Genomic DNA, 16,016 nt, shown 5'->3' with positions numbered 1-16,016 from the left:
TCCAAATTTCCTTAATGATGTAACTTTCAGAATTCCCTTGAATTTTTTTTTTTATTTCTGAGATTACGAAAACCTTTATCTGGACATTGGACATAACACAGAGCTTTTGCTAGAAGTTTAAACATGCAATAATCTTTATTTCTGTAATTACGCTTCGACTCACAAACTGTAATCAACCACTTTGTTGGTTTTCTAAAATGCCTTGTTTACCGATTTGACAAAAATATGTTTAATTAACCTTCGTATCTGTAACCATGTGACATGATTAATTAAACAAATAGAAAGGGAAACTAATATCCCTTCCAACGAGAAATCAGAACATCTGAACATTAGAAGTCCATTCGAAAGATTCCAAGTTTATTCGAAGCTAAAATAATAATATGTATTTAGTGAAAAATACGATTTGGGTTTGATGCTCAGATTGAGTTCAAGTTATTTAAAAGTAAAAAAAAAACAATGATTATTTATCGTAATTAATAAATATATAACATGATATAACAAACATTCCCTTTATTTGAAAAATCTGAATAATCTGTATATTTTTCAAAAATCTGTAATCTGTATGTACATTTATATGTATCCAAATATTGGAAAAAAATCTGTTTAATTACAGTTAAATCTGTATAAGTCGCATCACTGAAACGAACTCATATTTCCAAGTTTGTTGGATTTCAGTTTTTTGGTACATACAGGATATTTTGATTTCCAAGAAGGTTAGTGTTTTCTTAGCATAATACTATGATACTTTATCCGGCCAAGACACGTAGTTTCCGTCTGCGTGATATTGTTGAAAAAAATGGAATCAATATTTTCTTTAAACATTGATTTTGGTACACTTCTTGGTTGATAGCCAAATTGCTAGGCTTGAACCATGGCTTAAAAATTCCTCTCTCCGATATGGCGCTGGGCTTTCTGTTCAAACTTGTGTTTGAACTTGAATCTAACATTTGGAGATCTACTGTTATTATCTGAATAATCTATTACTATTATCTGAATAATTTCGATCAATTCCAGGAATGTGAGATTTTGAGAGAAAAAGGACCTTTCATCATCCAAAATGAGACATTTTCCTGAGTAATTTCTTTGGTTTTCACGTTCGAAATTTGTTGATCGGTGTGTTCTGGAGCTCCTGATTTCTTTCGACAAACTATTCCTATCCTTTTCAACGTGGGGTAGGGGTGCGTGCACTTGCATTTTTTCGCGGCGTCCTGCTGACTTATCGAATCTTTGTTGTTGAGCGAATCGAAATCCTTTTTCGTTCATTATTTTGGCTGGCTTTCCACTACCTCTCTTCGGAACTATTGTCAAGGATACCAGAATACGATAAACAGTAGAAATTGGTACATTCTCTGATTTGATCTACTTTTCGGTTATTGCGATGAGCATTGAGGATTGCAACGATTTGTGCCTGAAATTATTAATTATTTTATTCGACATTCGTTTAAAAGTCTCAATAGTCGAAATTCTATGTACCTCGGTAGTACTGTACCAGGGAGACAACTGCAAAATGATCTTCAGAACTTTGTTCTGAATCCTTTAAAGTGAATTTTTCTCGGTAGTGCAACAACTTGACCATATTGGCCCAGCGTAAAGCATGGCCGGTCAAAAAACTTATTTAAGTATTAGAAGTTTATTCATCAGGCAAAGTATCGATTTCCTGTTTATAAGAGGATACTAACATTTTATATATTCATTAAATTTTGATTGCCCTCAATGTGGTCTTTACCATATGTGCTCTCCTTTAAGATACCATATGGTAACCCTAGGTTTAAGGAATAACGGCGGTATGGACGTTACGAACTTTAAAAAAGTTAAATAGCTCATCTTTATTATGTTTAATAATCGAGCATTCCAATTCAAAACATTTGATGATTTAAAAATCATTACTGAATTTCAAAGTCATGACTTTGTCATTAGCAAATTTTACTCTGGTTAGCATCAAACACGGAGTTAGTTTTCAGCATATCAGGAATCATGTAGGTTAGTTATACATCACATTTTTTTTCATTCTTGAAAAATATCAAGTATCATTTGAGCTAAAAATATTTATTTTCATAATATAACCTTGAAATGTCAGTGTTACATCCACCTTATATTGGGAGCTGAGGAGACATAGAGCAGCATTGTATGTAAAATATTAATTATTTTCATTGCAGAATACCAGCTTTTTTATCCATAACAAACAACATATTTCCATGATTTCGTATTTTAATGTTCTAATATATTTCATTTATCCAATACATATATTTACTTTATATAAATAAATACATTATATAAATAAATACTGGGTTGGAAGGGAGCATCAGGGTATCATTTGACCCGGAACAGGCCGATTGGAGTGGTATGATAACCAGAGTCTAGGAGGGAATAGACACTTTTTTTTATCCTACCGATTCCATTGTGGTGGTGTGAATTCTACTCCAACAGTTTCAGTAAAATTGACGCACACTTCTTAACAAGCCATTCTGCAGGAAGCTTAATAAGCATTGCGGATTGCGTTATTTGAATTGTTGGACCGTATCGTTGGAAGGAGATTCTTTAATTGTCGTGGATTTCATGTAAATGTCACTGCTTACGGGTCCACCCCTCCGTTTTGACCCTTCATACAACGATATTGTTAATTCAGATCGGTAGCTCAAATTGATCTTGCTATTAAGTGAAGCTGCATACAAGATAAGATCTTCGAAGGTATGGTGGATCCCTTACATACATACATACATACATCAGTAACAATGTAGGTAAATTATTTCTGTAAAAATGCCATTTTAGGAGCAGTTAGTCAAAATCATCCAAATTTCTATTAGAATTATGTTGACTAGAATTAGGTTTCGATTTCTACAGTTCGATAGCATCCTATAGCAGCATAGGTAGCTCCATTTACTTGCTGAACATTGTAAGCAGCACGTATAGAAGAAGATTTTGAAGCTTATGAGCTGTTTGTACCTACCGCTTAGAACAAGACTGTAAGATCGCTTTGTGAGTCTTACATTCCCAAAAATTGGATTTGTGGTTTTCACCACAATTTGATCTTTACAATTTCTAAGGATATTCCTTCACAGGACAGTCATCCATTCCGCCAAAGGTAGTACAGCTGCAGCGGCACTAGGTACTGCGACCCCGGACCGAAGAAATGACTGGTTTAACGGTGAATGCAAACTGTTAGTAGAGTAGAAGAATGCAGCACGGGCGAGATTGAATGTGGAGCGAAGCAGACAAGCGCGGAACAGACAAAATTTGGTTTACCGAAGGAAGAAACGCCAGCAGGAAGACTGAGTTCGCAAGGCGATGGAAAATCTGTACCGCGTAACCGACACACGGAAGTTCTACGAGAAGCTAAATAGTTCGCACAAAGGCTACGTGCCGCAAGCCGATATGTGCAAGGACTTGGACGGTCACCTTCTTACGAACGAGTGTGAGGTGATTGAGAGGTGGAAGTAGTACTATGACGAGCACCTCAACGGTGATGCAGTAGAAAACGAAGGTGGCACGGTAACAGACCTTGGAGCACGTGCAGAAGATGACAGGCTACCAGCCTTTTATATTCAAGAAGTTTAGAAGGAGATCGGTCGGCTGAAGAACTACAAAGCAACTGGTGTAGATCAACTATCAGCTATTAAAATACGGCGGTGAAGCACTGGCTAGAGCGCTGCACTGGGTAATTTCCAAGATTTGGGAGGAGGAGATATTACCGGAAGATTGGATGGAAGGTGTCGTATGCCTAATATACGGGCTACAAGTTGGATTGCTGCAACTGCACTCTGCTGAGCTCCGCCTACAAGGTACTCTCCCAACTTCTATGCCGCCGCCTGTCACCATTTGCAAGAGCGTTCGTGGGGCAATATCAGGCAGGATTCATGGAATGCCGTGTACACAACGTACCCTCACATCATTTGTTCATCGATTTCAAATCCGCATACGACACAATCGATCGAGATCAGCTATGGCAGATTACGCACGGGTACGGATTTCCAGATAAACTGACGCGATTGGTCAAGGCGACGATGGATCGAGTGATGTGCGTTGTTCGAGTATCGGGGACACTATCGAGTCCCTTTGAATCTCGAAGGGGGTTACGGCAAGGTGATGGACTTTCGTGTCTGCTATAGACATCGCGTTAGAAGGTGTGATCAGAAGAGTGACACGATCTTCAGGAAGTCCATCCAGTTTCTTGGCTTCGCCAATGACATCGACATCATGGCACGGAACTTTGAGACGATGGCGGAAACTTACATCAGACTGAAGGCTGAAGCTAGGCGGATTGGACTTGCCATCAACCCATCGAAGATAAAATACATGAGAAGAAGAGGTTCTAGGGGAGACAATGTTAGCCTCCCACCCCGAGTTCAGATTGACGTGTATTTGGGGTCACTGGTAATACCAGCAGAGAAATTTAAAGGCGCATTATGGCAGGAAATCGTGCCTACTTTGGACTCCGGATGACACTTCGCCACCGCACGAAGTTGACTATCTACAAGACGCTCATTAGACCGATGGTCATCTGCGGCCACGAGACCTGGACTATGCTCGTGGAGGACCACTACGTACTTTCTACGGTGGAGTGCAGATGGATGACGGAATGTGAAGGAGGCAAATGAACCACGAATTGCACCAGCTGTTGGGAGAATCATCCATCGTCCACACTGCAAAAAATGGCGACTGCGGTGGGCTGGGGACGTCGTAAGAATGCCGCACGACGACCCAGTGAAAATGGTTCTAGAAAGCGACCAAACAGGAACAAGAAGAAGAGGCGCGCAGCGGGCAAGGTGGATCGACCAAGTAGAAGGTGAGCTGCGGACCCTTCGCAGACTACGAGGCTGGCGAACTGTGGCCATGTTTTGAGTAGAGTGGAGACGACTTCTTCGGACAGCAGAGGACAACAAGGCCTTAGCCTGATTGGTAAGGTAAGTAAGCAGATTAGAATCCCAACGATCAAAGAGAAATTTTCCAAATCGATATCCAAGCAGGATTGCCTCGGGTAGCGTCCAAGCAAGGATCGAAGAGGAAGCACTGAGAAGAGCTGTTTAAAATTGTTGTAGCTTTAGGCAGTAGTTACACTTCCTACACACGATGCGGACTAATACAACAAGAAAACTCAACATTTCAACATGGTGGTCGAGATAAAAAAAATGCTTTTTTGGTTGTTGAGTAATCCCTGCTTAAAACTTAAATTTCTGAAAATCATAAAAATTCAGGGTTGTAACCCAGAATAAACTAAGCACATTTGGCCAAAATAAATCTTATAATATCAAAATGAGCATTTTGGCAAGGTTTGGTGGAAATCGATGACATTGACCAAACGGCGCCAGTGGTGTAGTGGTAAGCGTGATAATCTCTCACCCCTGCAGGCCTGGGTTCAATCCCAGTCGGCGCCGCCGGGATGTTCTGAGGCATAACATCTCTGATCACGCCTTCCTTCGGATGGGAAGTAAAGCCGTTGGTCCCCGGTTCATGAGTTGATGGGTCGATAGGTAGGGTCCAGGTGTGGGAGCTGCCTTCCTGGCACGTCGGTAGCATTGGTGCTCGCTCAGCACGGAAAACAAGATCGACGGAAAAAACAAACCAAAGGAAAAAAAAGATGACATTGACCGCAACGTTGGAATGACCCACATTAGGCTGGTGAAATGAAACAATTTTCTGTTAGCATTACCAGAATTTATCTTCAATCTTTAATTTGTTATCTGATTTTATCAAAGTGAAACAAGCAGTTTTGATTTACTATCTTCAAAAGATAATGTTTATATGAGTGATGGTAGAATCATATTCATATTTTTCGAGAACAATAAAATAACAATATCAATCACTGAACTGCTCTGCTCTGAGGTTATCTGTTCTTTTCTGAAATGCTCAAAACTGCTCTAACGTTTTTGCAGTTCTCGTGAAGCTTGTTGTACTGCGCTGAATTTAATTGTACCGTCCTTAAAATGTTCAAGCTTCAGTGAACTTCTGAACTGATGCGAAGACATCAATAAAAAGGTTTACGTCTCTGAAGTTAAATAAAAATCTGGAAACTGCTTTAAATTTCCCACAAATTTTCTGAAACTAATGGCCTCTCCCTGAAATTCCTCCTATTTTTGGAGCTTAATTAACTTCTTTCCAATGCTCCCGCATTTTGCAAATGTTCATAAAAAATCCCTGAAGTTTGCGGATCTCCTCTTAAGCTCCATTGATTTATATGACGTTTTCGAAATGTTTCTGAAGACCACTGTCCTTTTGTGAAGTTTTCGAAGTTTTTTCAAAATTTCTAGAACTTTTGAGCTCCTGCAGTTTTTATGGAATTAGAACGAAATAATTACTATAGTTTTATGATTTCCACTGAAGTTCTCATGATTTTTCTAAAGTTCATGAAACTTCCATTAAATTATCGACACTAATTTAAAACCTCTTCAATAGTCTAGATTTTCTTGGTGTTATTTAAACTACCTAAACAGCCCTGAATTGATCAGTATATTTTAAGAACCTGAAATTTTACTGAAATTGATTGATTTGCCTTGAAGTTTTCTTAAGTATTCTAACCATTAATAATCAATTTTCCTTAAGTATTCTAACCATTAAAAACGCTCACTCATTTTCACTGAACCATGCCTCCCTGAAGTTCTATAAATTTGTTAATAACCCGGCAAATTTTTTGATATACACATTCAAAATTCCCTGACATTATTGGATCAATCATTGAATTCTTTGAATACCCCATAATTCCACGGAATTCCTTATAAGTCGCTTAAGTCCTTCAGTTAATGGGATTATTGTGAAGATATTTGATCGCCCTCGAAGTATTTGGAACCAGGGTTGCTTCCACTCACTTGCCATAAAAACATATTATTCGGAATTATGCAATCATTAGATGTAATAATGCTATGTTGTACTTGTTAGTAACAAGACGAGGGAGTAAAGTATGTGTTTGACTCATAAAACCTGTCAACAGTGCTGGGAAAATATCAAAAAATCAAATCTCACCAACGCCCAAGATCACGCTTGATTTTCGTAGACAAAAATCAACAAGCAAACAACTGCGGTTGATTTTGCAAGCTATGATATCGCAGCTCAGAATATCAAGCTAACAAAACTCACCAGCTGCAAATCTCCACAAATTGTGGTGAGATTGAGTTTCATGATTTTTGCTTTACACCCGAATGCAACCAAAACTTCCATAACGGCTTGCAGCAGTCCTTTCGTGTCTGCCTTCGGTGAAGAGTAAAAAGAGATAGCAAACTATACTTTCTCTTTCTACGAAAACGATGTGCACCGGAATCATTTTTGTGTCGAGTCAACTCTCAGCTTGATTTCTGAACGTTGTGAATAGTCTCGCAATATCAAAGGAGCTTATAAAATCAACATCAAGCATGATATTTTGTTCCAATATCACGCGTGATATTGCGAGCGCATGAGAGCGGAAAAATATCAATTGATTGCTGATTGTGCCAACACTGCCTGTCAATTTCGCTTTGAGATCGTCACAATCAGCGATATTATGATTCGTGAGCGTTCACTCAGAGTGAGAGCTAACGAGTCGTAAAATCTCTTATTGTGACGCACTAAAAGCAATATTGACAGATTTTATGTGTCAAACATATACTTCATGACCTCTTCTTGTAACTTACAAGTTAGTAACCCTGTTTGGAACTTCGCTGAAACTGAATGAAACTATCTAAATTCTAAGTTCTCTGGAGTTTCTTGAAGATATTCATCGCTGCTTGCTAAAAGTTCTCACATTTTTTTAGATTAATGGAACTTTGTTGATATTCTCGGGTTTCTACAATTTTGAAATTATTTGAACTGCCCTTTGATTCTCTGATCTGTCTTGATGTTCTCGAAGCTTCCCTAAAGCTCTCAATTATATTGAAGATAAATTTCCCTGAAATTCTTTGGACTTCTCTGAAGTTCCTGAAATATTTCTGAAGTTTTCATAATTCTTTGATGCTCTCCGTACAGCCCTGAAATTCTCGAAACATCTCAAGGGTTCGCAATTTTTCTAAATTTACGATTAAAGATGCTTGAACTGCACCAAAAAGTCTGAACTAAAGTCACGGTAACTGCTCTTAAGATCTGAAATTCCCCAAAGATCTCTAGATCTAGCTTTTCAGAAGCGCCTAGAAATTCTATGAGCTTCATAAAAGTTCCTGAAAATTTTCGGATGTTAACAGAACCGATTTGAGGTTTTAAAAGCGTCCAGTAAGCTCCCCATAATTTCAGCGTGTTAACTTCCCTTATGTTACCGTAGTTTGTTTATGGAGGTTTACTAAAATTTTCAGCATTTCCTTTCTTTATTAAGAACTTCTTCAAAGTTTCTACAATTGTTGTGAAGTTAATGGGACTGCAATGAAGATCTATAATCTTTTATAAAGTCAATTGCGGACTTGAAATAAATTATCTAATGTTTTCCTTAATTCAGGCACTTTGAAAATTTTCAATATCTTGAACTTGTACATGGAATACGAAACTACAAGACATCGAATATTTTTGGACTTACTCAAATTAAGTAGGTCTTTTATTAAACTTTATTAAAGTGAGAAGACGACTTCTTCGGACAGCAGAGGACAACAAGGCCTTAGCCTGATTGGTAAGGTAAGGTAAAGTGAGAAATTAAGTGCTAAACTTCAACATTCAATGGATTTGCTTATAAAGTTGTTTCTTTAAAACTGATTGCCATGTCTTAAAAACGTTTTGGTTGGTTACTGTTGTTTTTGACCTTCCAGAAAAAGCATATTTTGAACGCATTTTAAAATTAGCTTTCTTATTATAAGCCTTGAATTTATCCGTTGTAGTTCTGGAAAAACCTGGAAAACTCAGGAAATTTGATGTCGAAAAATGTGTAGACACCCTGTAGATACAAAAAGACGATTAAACGTCACAAAGCAAAGAATGATCAATCTTGAAATAAATTCACTCTAAAAAAGTGGAAAATATTGATTGATTACAAGAAAAAGTGACTTTAGTGACTTTACCTTAAAAAAAAAAGACTTTTTAGTGACTGGCTACCAGCCCTGAAAAATGTTCTGAATAACATAATGGACTACCTTTTCTTACTAAAATAACACTGTCTAAAAGTACACGACAAAATGGTTTTAAAAACGCTAAAATAAACCAACACTAAAGTTAGCTTAAGGGGGTAGTCCACTCTGGAAATTTCAAATTTTTTTTGGCTTAAAAAATACTTTGGAATGTCTACTTTGACATAGACTTGACCGCAAGGCCGCAAGTGACATCGTTTCAAAGTTATAGGCCGATTAGTGGACTCGTGTCCAGATGCTCGGTGAGCGCTCGGAGTACCCGCCCGTTACCGGCGAAACGGCGTGTCTTAGTAGTTCCAACTGCTGCCGCGATTATCTCTAAACGATGTTTTCAAAATTGGCGGGTGCTGAATTTTAGAAACGGCTCATTCGATTTAAACGGCGATTGAATTTTCGAGTTAAGTACCTTTTTTTCTAGTTTTGTACGTAGCCGATTTTCAAAAGAATCAAAAATGGATTTTTGGTGCAAGCTTTTATCTCCAATTTTAGGGTACAAAAACGGACTGTTTTTTTCAAAACGTCGCCAAATTTTTATTTTTCAACCAAATCAAAAACGGCTACGTACAAGACTGGGTCATCTATCAGAGAATAACCACAAAAGAAATCGTTGTTCCAGCTCTAGTGGTGTGACCGACTCAGACGGGAGGTCTCCTGGGGAACCTGGTGCAGCGGCTACAGGAGACATCCAATCGCGCCAAAAAAAATCTTAATTAAAGAGGACATTTCAATTGACAAAACCATGCATTCCTTTTTTTTTAATCGATCGTACTTTACCCTAAAAAAAAAAATTCGGTGCAAATGACCTATTTTTTATGCCGCCAGAGTGGACTACCCCCTTAAGGAACGCCAAAATACCCAAAAGCTTATCACAATGGCTTTGATAATAATAATAAAAAAAAAGAAACGGGAAGATCCATGAAGTCTAAATAAAGCTATTCAATATTTAACCCAATATCTTCCTCACACGTCCGTAAAGTGAAAGGTCTTCCCGGAAAAAAATAACCATACAATTACCATAAAATATAATATAGTTACAACCCAATCTATTGTCAACAATCTATCGTATTTTAGGTATATTGTACAAGAAATTTTAACATATTGTTATTACAATTATTACATCTACAATACGTCCCAAATTGTAAGGATTTTCAACAATAGAACAACATTACAATTAACGGTAAATGGCTCAAGTTTGTTCGAAAAAAAATAGATTTTTCGTATGGTTAAGATACATAACAGCCCCCTTGTTCTATTGTAGATTTCCCTATTTATCATAGATTCTATTGTGGAAATAATAATTGCTATGGTTATTTTATAGTTGTAGACTGTATGATTTATTTTGACTACAACAAATTCTATTGTATGGTTACAATACATTTCATTGCACCTACATGGTTTTTTTTTTACGGGTTGAACTGAAATGTCTTTTAACTATAAGTCCACTGACTGAAACAAGTTTAAGTTAAAGTACCTACAGCTGTAAAAGTTGTGCATTATCTAAATATCAAGAAAAATCAGCTGCGCATAGATGCATTTCAAATGCTTTTAACAACTCGTATGGCATGTTAAATGCATTCCATTTTAGCGCTATGTGAAAAACAAACATGTTTCAGTTATCGAACGTGGAGTGGAAATAAATGCTTCGCTTCAATGCCTATAGATATGAAATGTTCTTAGGCAATCATTATACTTTGCGTATAATAAATTGTTTGTTGAATTGAAAAATAGGGTAAATGAGCCAGTTGTGGCATTAGTGCTTCCGTTTTTGGCCCTGGTGTCTAACTCAAATTTGAAATAAATGATCATTGCTTTATACGCGTAGATATATGACAAAATCTATGTTCTAACTCTGCATGGATATCCACACTTAGAAATCATAAACGGTAATTTTTACCGAACTTTCAACAGCTAAACTGTTCGGTGTTCTAAATACACTTCCACAGTTATTAATTGAGAGCTTCCGATGCCAATACCAATGCAAGAATTTGTATATTGTGTGGCAAGCACAATGATACTTTATGCCCAGGGAAGTCGAGAAAATTTCCAACCCGAAAGATTCCCTCGACCGGACCGGCTTGGTAATACCATGCCTTCACTGACTAGGCCCAGCTTCAAAACTAGGAAAAATTCAACGCAATGGCAAGATTGAATTATTCAAACAAGACAGACAGTGTTTTGAAATTAAAATTTAGTGAAATAGCTTTTGAAATGAGGGTCAAAGTTTCACCGAACGTTCAGCTGTTGAAAGTTCGGTAAAAAATTACCGAAGTCGGTAATCATTTCTTAGTGTTCTAATATGGTAAAAAAATATAAATATTAAAAATTCAGATAGAGCCCATTAGGGAACGTCTTGGACCAAAAACTGGTTCATTTACCCTTAGCCCAAATCAAAATAACCATAATAAAACTGATAATCCAAGTAACATTACAAGTTTTATTGAAATTTCAACGCATTCTACAAGTCTTAATCATGGTCTAAAGAACTCTTATAAAACCAAATTTTTTACATGGGCAATGACGTATTCGGGGTATCATCCATACCAGTTGTGGAATAGTTCTACCATTTGGGTTATTGTTTGATTCTGGTAATTGTTTATTAGAGAAAAAAGCATTTAAGTCTTCAAGTGAGCACCTTTTTTATGAATAAAAAATGCCACGCCGTTTTGGTAAATGTTCTAAACAACCTGATGCAATATAAATAATTAACAATTAAAATGGTGATAAAAGAAAATTTACATTGCTTTCAGAAGTGTTCCACAATTTTAGTGTACTTTCCGAGCAAAGTCGGATATCAAAGTAATATAAAAATGAGATCAAATTATGTTTTTGAAATCATATTGATAACATTTTTGAAATACCATTTTTTTAATTTCAGTTGAATTCATATTTTGATATTTCTAAAAAATATATAATTAAAAACAAAATATGATATTTTATGAAAAGAGCATCCACATTTATCACTGAAATCTTATTTTAATTTTATTTTTCTGACGAGTAAATCACCATGCTTGCTGTTTTCTTTATGAATATCACAAAGACTATCATGATTTTTATTAATATTAATCTACCTGCAAATTTAATTTACAAATCGATATAAGATAGATATCGATAGAACTGATTGAAATATAGGTTTATTTTAATTTTAAATAAATGATAACTTATTGCAAACAATTTTCAATTTTGAATCTTGATATCAACCAATAGATATCAAAACATTCAGATTTCTAAGTTTGATATCATGATATCAAAATAATAACTTCTTACCATAGTTATAACAACATATTGATTACTTATTTTGTTTATTATCAACGAAATTACTGATATCAAAACGCACACATACATTTGTTATCAAGAAAACATGATTTGTTATCTTTTTAATACCCTTCATATACCATTCAGATCTCATTTTTATTATGATTACTGTTAACTCGACCACATACTCGACAAATATGTTATCACGACCGCTAATATCAAAATATCAAATTTAGTTTTCATTTTGTTTTCATTCTCTGCTCGGGTTGCCGCCGAATGAGAGCATTAAGCCAACTTTTTGAAAACTGTCAGCAGAAATAAATTTATTATAATCCTACCAACCTCCCACAACTAATCTTTCCCCAATTGCCTCTGTCACCAAGCACAAAGATTTCATTTTTATTTTATTTTCCAATAAAAACTCACCCTTTCTTCCTCGCGGATCATCTCGGCGATGCCGGGTTTGATTTCCATATCGTCCGGGTGGTTGCTGCCACCGGCGCTACCGCCCGCACCGGACAGGCCAGACAGCGACGACAGGCCCGCCATCTGCTCGCTGAGCGCCGGTGGGATGGGGAACTGCGGCATCTGCTGGTTCGACGTCGAAGACGGTTGCGCTATTGAGGACGGAGTCGGCGGAATCGGCGAGGGCGCTTCCAGCTGATCGGGAGTGCTGTCCGCTGGGCTGCCCACGCTGCTTCGTTCACCGGAGGGCCAACGCCGTTTGCGGTTGTTTTTCGGGGTGGAAGCCTGAACGGTTTCGAGGGCGGCGCTGAGAGGCCACTCGCCCGCGGCTGCAGCCGCTGCCGCTGCAGCAGCAGCATTCAGTTCACGGGACATATCCCGTGAAAGATCCCGCGGGAAGTCGCGAATGGAGATTTGGGTGGATTCCCGCTCCCGGGATGTTCGCGGTTTCTTCGATTGCATGTGTCCCGGTGAGCTGTTGTTATTGTTGTTATTAAGCGAGGGGTCCATCGAAATTAGACGGCCCTCGTTTTTGATGATGCCTCGCGACAATAAGCTGCTGCTGCTGCTGTTGTTCGAGCCCGTTTCATCGGCCGCATTTACCGACGGCTCTGCGTGCTCGACTTGGTTCAGTTCCTGATCGCCATTTACGTCGGCTAGGCCGCGAATTTTCAACATTTCAGCGATTTTTAGCAGCGGTCCGATTTGATCCTGGCTGACGTTGATCTCGCCCTTGTACATAAAGTCGACGATGGCCTTCAGTTCGGGCCATTTGACGTCCCGCATGATGATGATGGGATGTTGACACGGGTTTTCAAAGAAAAGGGTCTGGAAGTAGGGACTGCAGGCGGATAGAACCATCTTGTGCGCCTTGATGGATTGGCCATCGCAGGCGAGGGTCACATCAACGAAGGATTCGTTTTGAAGCAGCTGATCGAACACGCTGGTCAGATTGGTTTGGTAGTTGTTCCAGCGGAGACAGAACTGCTGATTCGGAGTCATCGTTGGCTTCAGCAAGGGCTCTGATTTGTCCCGCTTGAAACCGGTGGCACCGGACAGGGTCGCGGTGCTGGATGGAACCGATGCCGGACGGCGATCGGAGCTGTCCATGATGGGGGACGAATGCATCGGAGGCGGTGTGTCCGATGGCATTGCTTTAGCGTTCAATTGTCTTCAAGAATGTTTTTATTTCTATGATTTAGTTTTCAATTGAGAATGTCTATTTACGGAAATTTATTCACAAGTTCTTCCTATCACGCGGGTTCATCTCGTCGTCGTCGTTGTTGCACACTGGTATCACACTTTCCGGGTTTGATGGGATTTGTCGTTCTCTAATCAAAACAAGCACCAGGATCACACTAACACATGCAAGCTCACCGGTGTGGAGGATTTCGTCTACTTCCTGTTTGCCTACGTAGCACTCGGGTTTTTATCAGGTGACTCGCACGAGGTTCTTCTCTAACACAGACACCCGCCTGTTATGGATCCTCTTCTGGTTGGAGACTTTTGTTCACGATATGCTTATTTTCGCACCATGTGCCTTAACCGCTCCGAGGTGACGATTGTGGTGCACAAATGTCATCAGTTGTTCTTATGTTTTTTGCACTACGTGTCTAGTCTCGCATACACTTGCCGCGTCACTCGGCGAGCACTCGTGTCGAAGCAATTTCGGCTTCTCCCTCGACGATCTTCCGGTGCTGGCTATTTACCTACCATTTACCATTCAAACGCTCGAGCAATAATGTTACACAGTTTAGCTCCATATTCATGTATTTCTTTTATTTTTGTTTTATTCGAAAACGCCAAAAAACATTGCGCACTTCCCAAGTTTTTTGGTCACTTAATCGTATTTTAATGATTATTTCCTTCTTTTTGCACCTCCTCGCTCGCTGTTTCTCTAGCTTAGGCTTAGCCAGACTGTTTCCCGAGGTACACCGCTCTTCACTCACATTTTATTTTCATATTTCCTAACACAGTTTAATTGCTCTTTCTCATTTTTGGTAATTATAATTACCAAAATTTTCATTACTTCCACTAAAAGGTTTCGGCGCTTCTCTTCTTCTTGTTCTCCTCCAGTGCTCTTCTCAGGGCTCCCTCTTGGGTCGGAAAACAAAAAAAAAACGTGAAAATATTTATACTTCGCCTTGAAGTTCTTCCCTCTATTCGGGCTAAGCGCTCTTCACCATGCTGTACGGGCTCACCCTCGCGCTTCCCTCGCCACAGCACTCGCGATGTATTTACTTTTATTACGCAAACAATAAAAATTATAAATCCATCCAAACAATAGTAATTTTTTATTGCTTGATGTTTTCCCCCGCGCGCTCGCTCTCTCTCTCTCTCCCTCTGCTTCTTCGGTTTCTTCTCACTCACTAGACCCGTCTTGTTTGCACTAAGCCCTCACAGGTTCTATTACTCGGTACGAAATCCCGGCTTCAGCGATGTTCTCTTCCAACTTGCAAAACTTGTAATTATTTATAATAATCATTTAGGCAGAGACACGCAGCCACACTGCAATTCGCAATTACAACAACCCACTCTCCTCGGTGTTGTTACAGTACTGTGTTGTTGTTTTGTGTATTTGCCCTATTGAGTCCGCGGGTATGTTGTATGTACACCTACTATCACCAACTGTTCTTCTTCGCTGTGCTTCTTCCAACAACTACCCGACGCAACGACATTTGAAATCGCACTGACGACGACCGCACACGTTCCAGCAGCACAACGGCACAGCCACACAGCAGAGCACTCTCGACAACTTGCCCTGTCTATGGAATGGAACGCGCACCTTGCCGCAAAAAATGCGAACCCCTCGGTCGGTTTGCTCTCTCTCTCAGTACATAACCCAATAGCGCTCGCACGAGAACTCGCTCTCTCCCATAATCAACATACTCTCTCCACATAGCACAAGCAAAACAACGTGCTTCCATCCACTGCTCGCTCCGTATGTACGAGCTCTCTTGCTCCCAAATCGGCTGTTTGTTTTTATAAACCCACTGTGCCTTCTTCTATGTACCTACACCACACCGCCGGCTTGCACCAACACACTATCCCACACGCCGAACAGACAATGACAGCTCATATCATCGTCGTCCACCACTGACGATGACGGCTCGATGACGATGACGATCCCCACTTGCATCGCTGGGCTCTCCGGGTGACGGAAATTATTGTCTCTCTCTGGCACACTCGCTTCGCACCGTGAGAGAGCACGAAGTTTGTCTGCACTTTTTCGCAATAAAAGCATGCACGGAATGGAAGGGAGGGTAAGGATGATAAAACTATTAGCTTCCC

At 39.2% G+C, this 16,016-nt stretch overlaps 1 protein-coding gene across 1 annotated transcript; it reads right to left on the bottom strand.

The window, feature by feature from the left end:
• Positions 1 to 12,686: 12,686 nt before the first annotated feature.
• On the bottom strand, positions 12,687 to 15,453 carry LOC135713042 (protein bric-a-brac 1-like; the record flags this gene model as incomplete). The annotated part of the gene is made up of 1 exon (XM_065236115.1): positions 12,687 to 15,453. A coding segment is annotated over exon 1 (1,191 nt), but the record flags the coding sequence as incomplete, so codon positions are not given.
• Positions 15,454 to 16,016: the final 563 nt, after the last annotated feature.

The sequence above is a fragment of the Ochlerotatus camptorhynchus genome, unplaced genomic scaffold (genome assembly GCF_037179485.1).
Source record: "Ochlerotatus camptorhynchus isolate MF236.1 unplaced genomic scaffold, CSIRO-AGI_Acam_v1.1 ptg000530l, whole genome shotgun sequence".
Taxonomy (NCBI): Eukaryota; Metazoa; Arthropoda; class Insecta; order Diptera; family Culicidae; genus Ochlerotatus; species Ochlerotatus camptorhynchus.
Note: the sequence above shows the minus strand (reverse complement) of the source record. Positions and strands in the feature narration are given on the sequence as shown.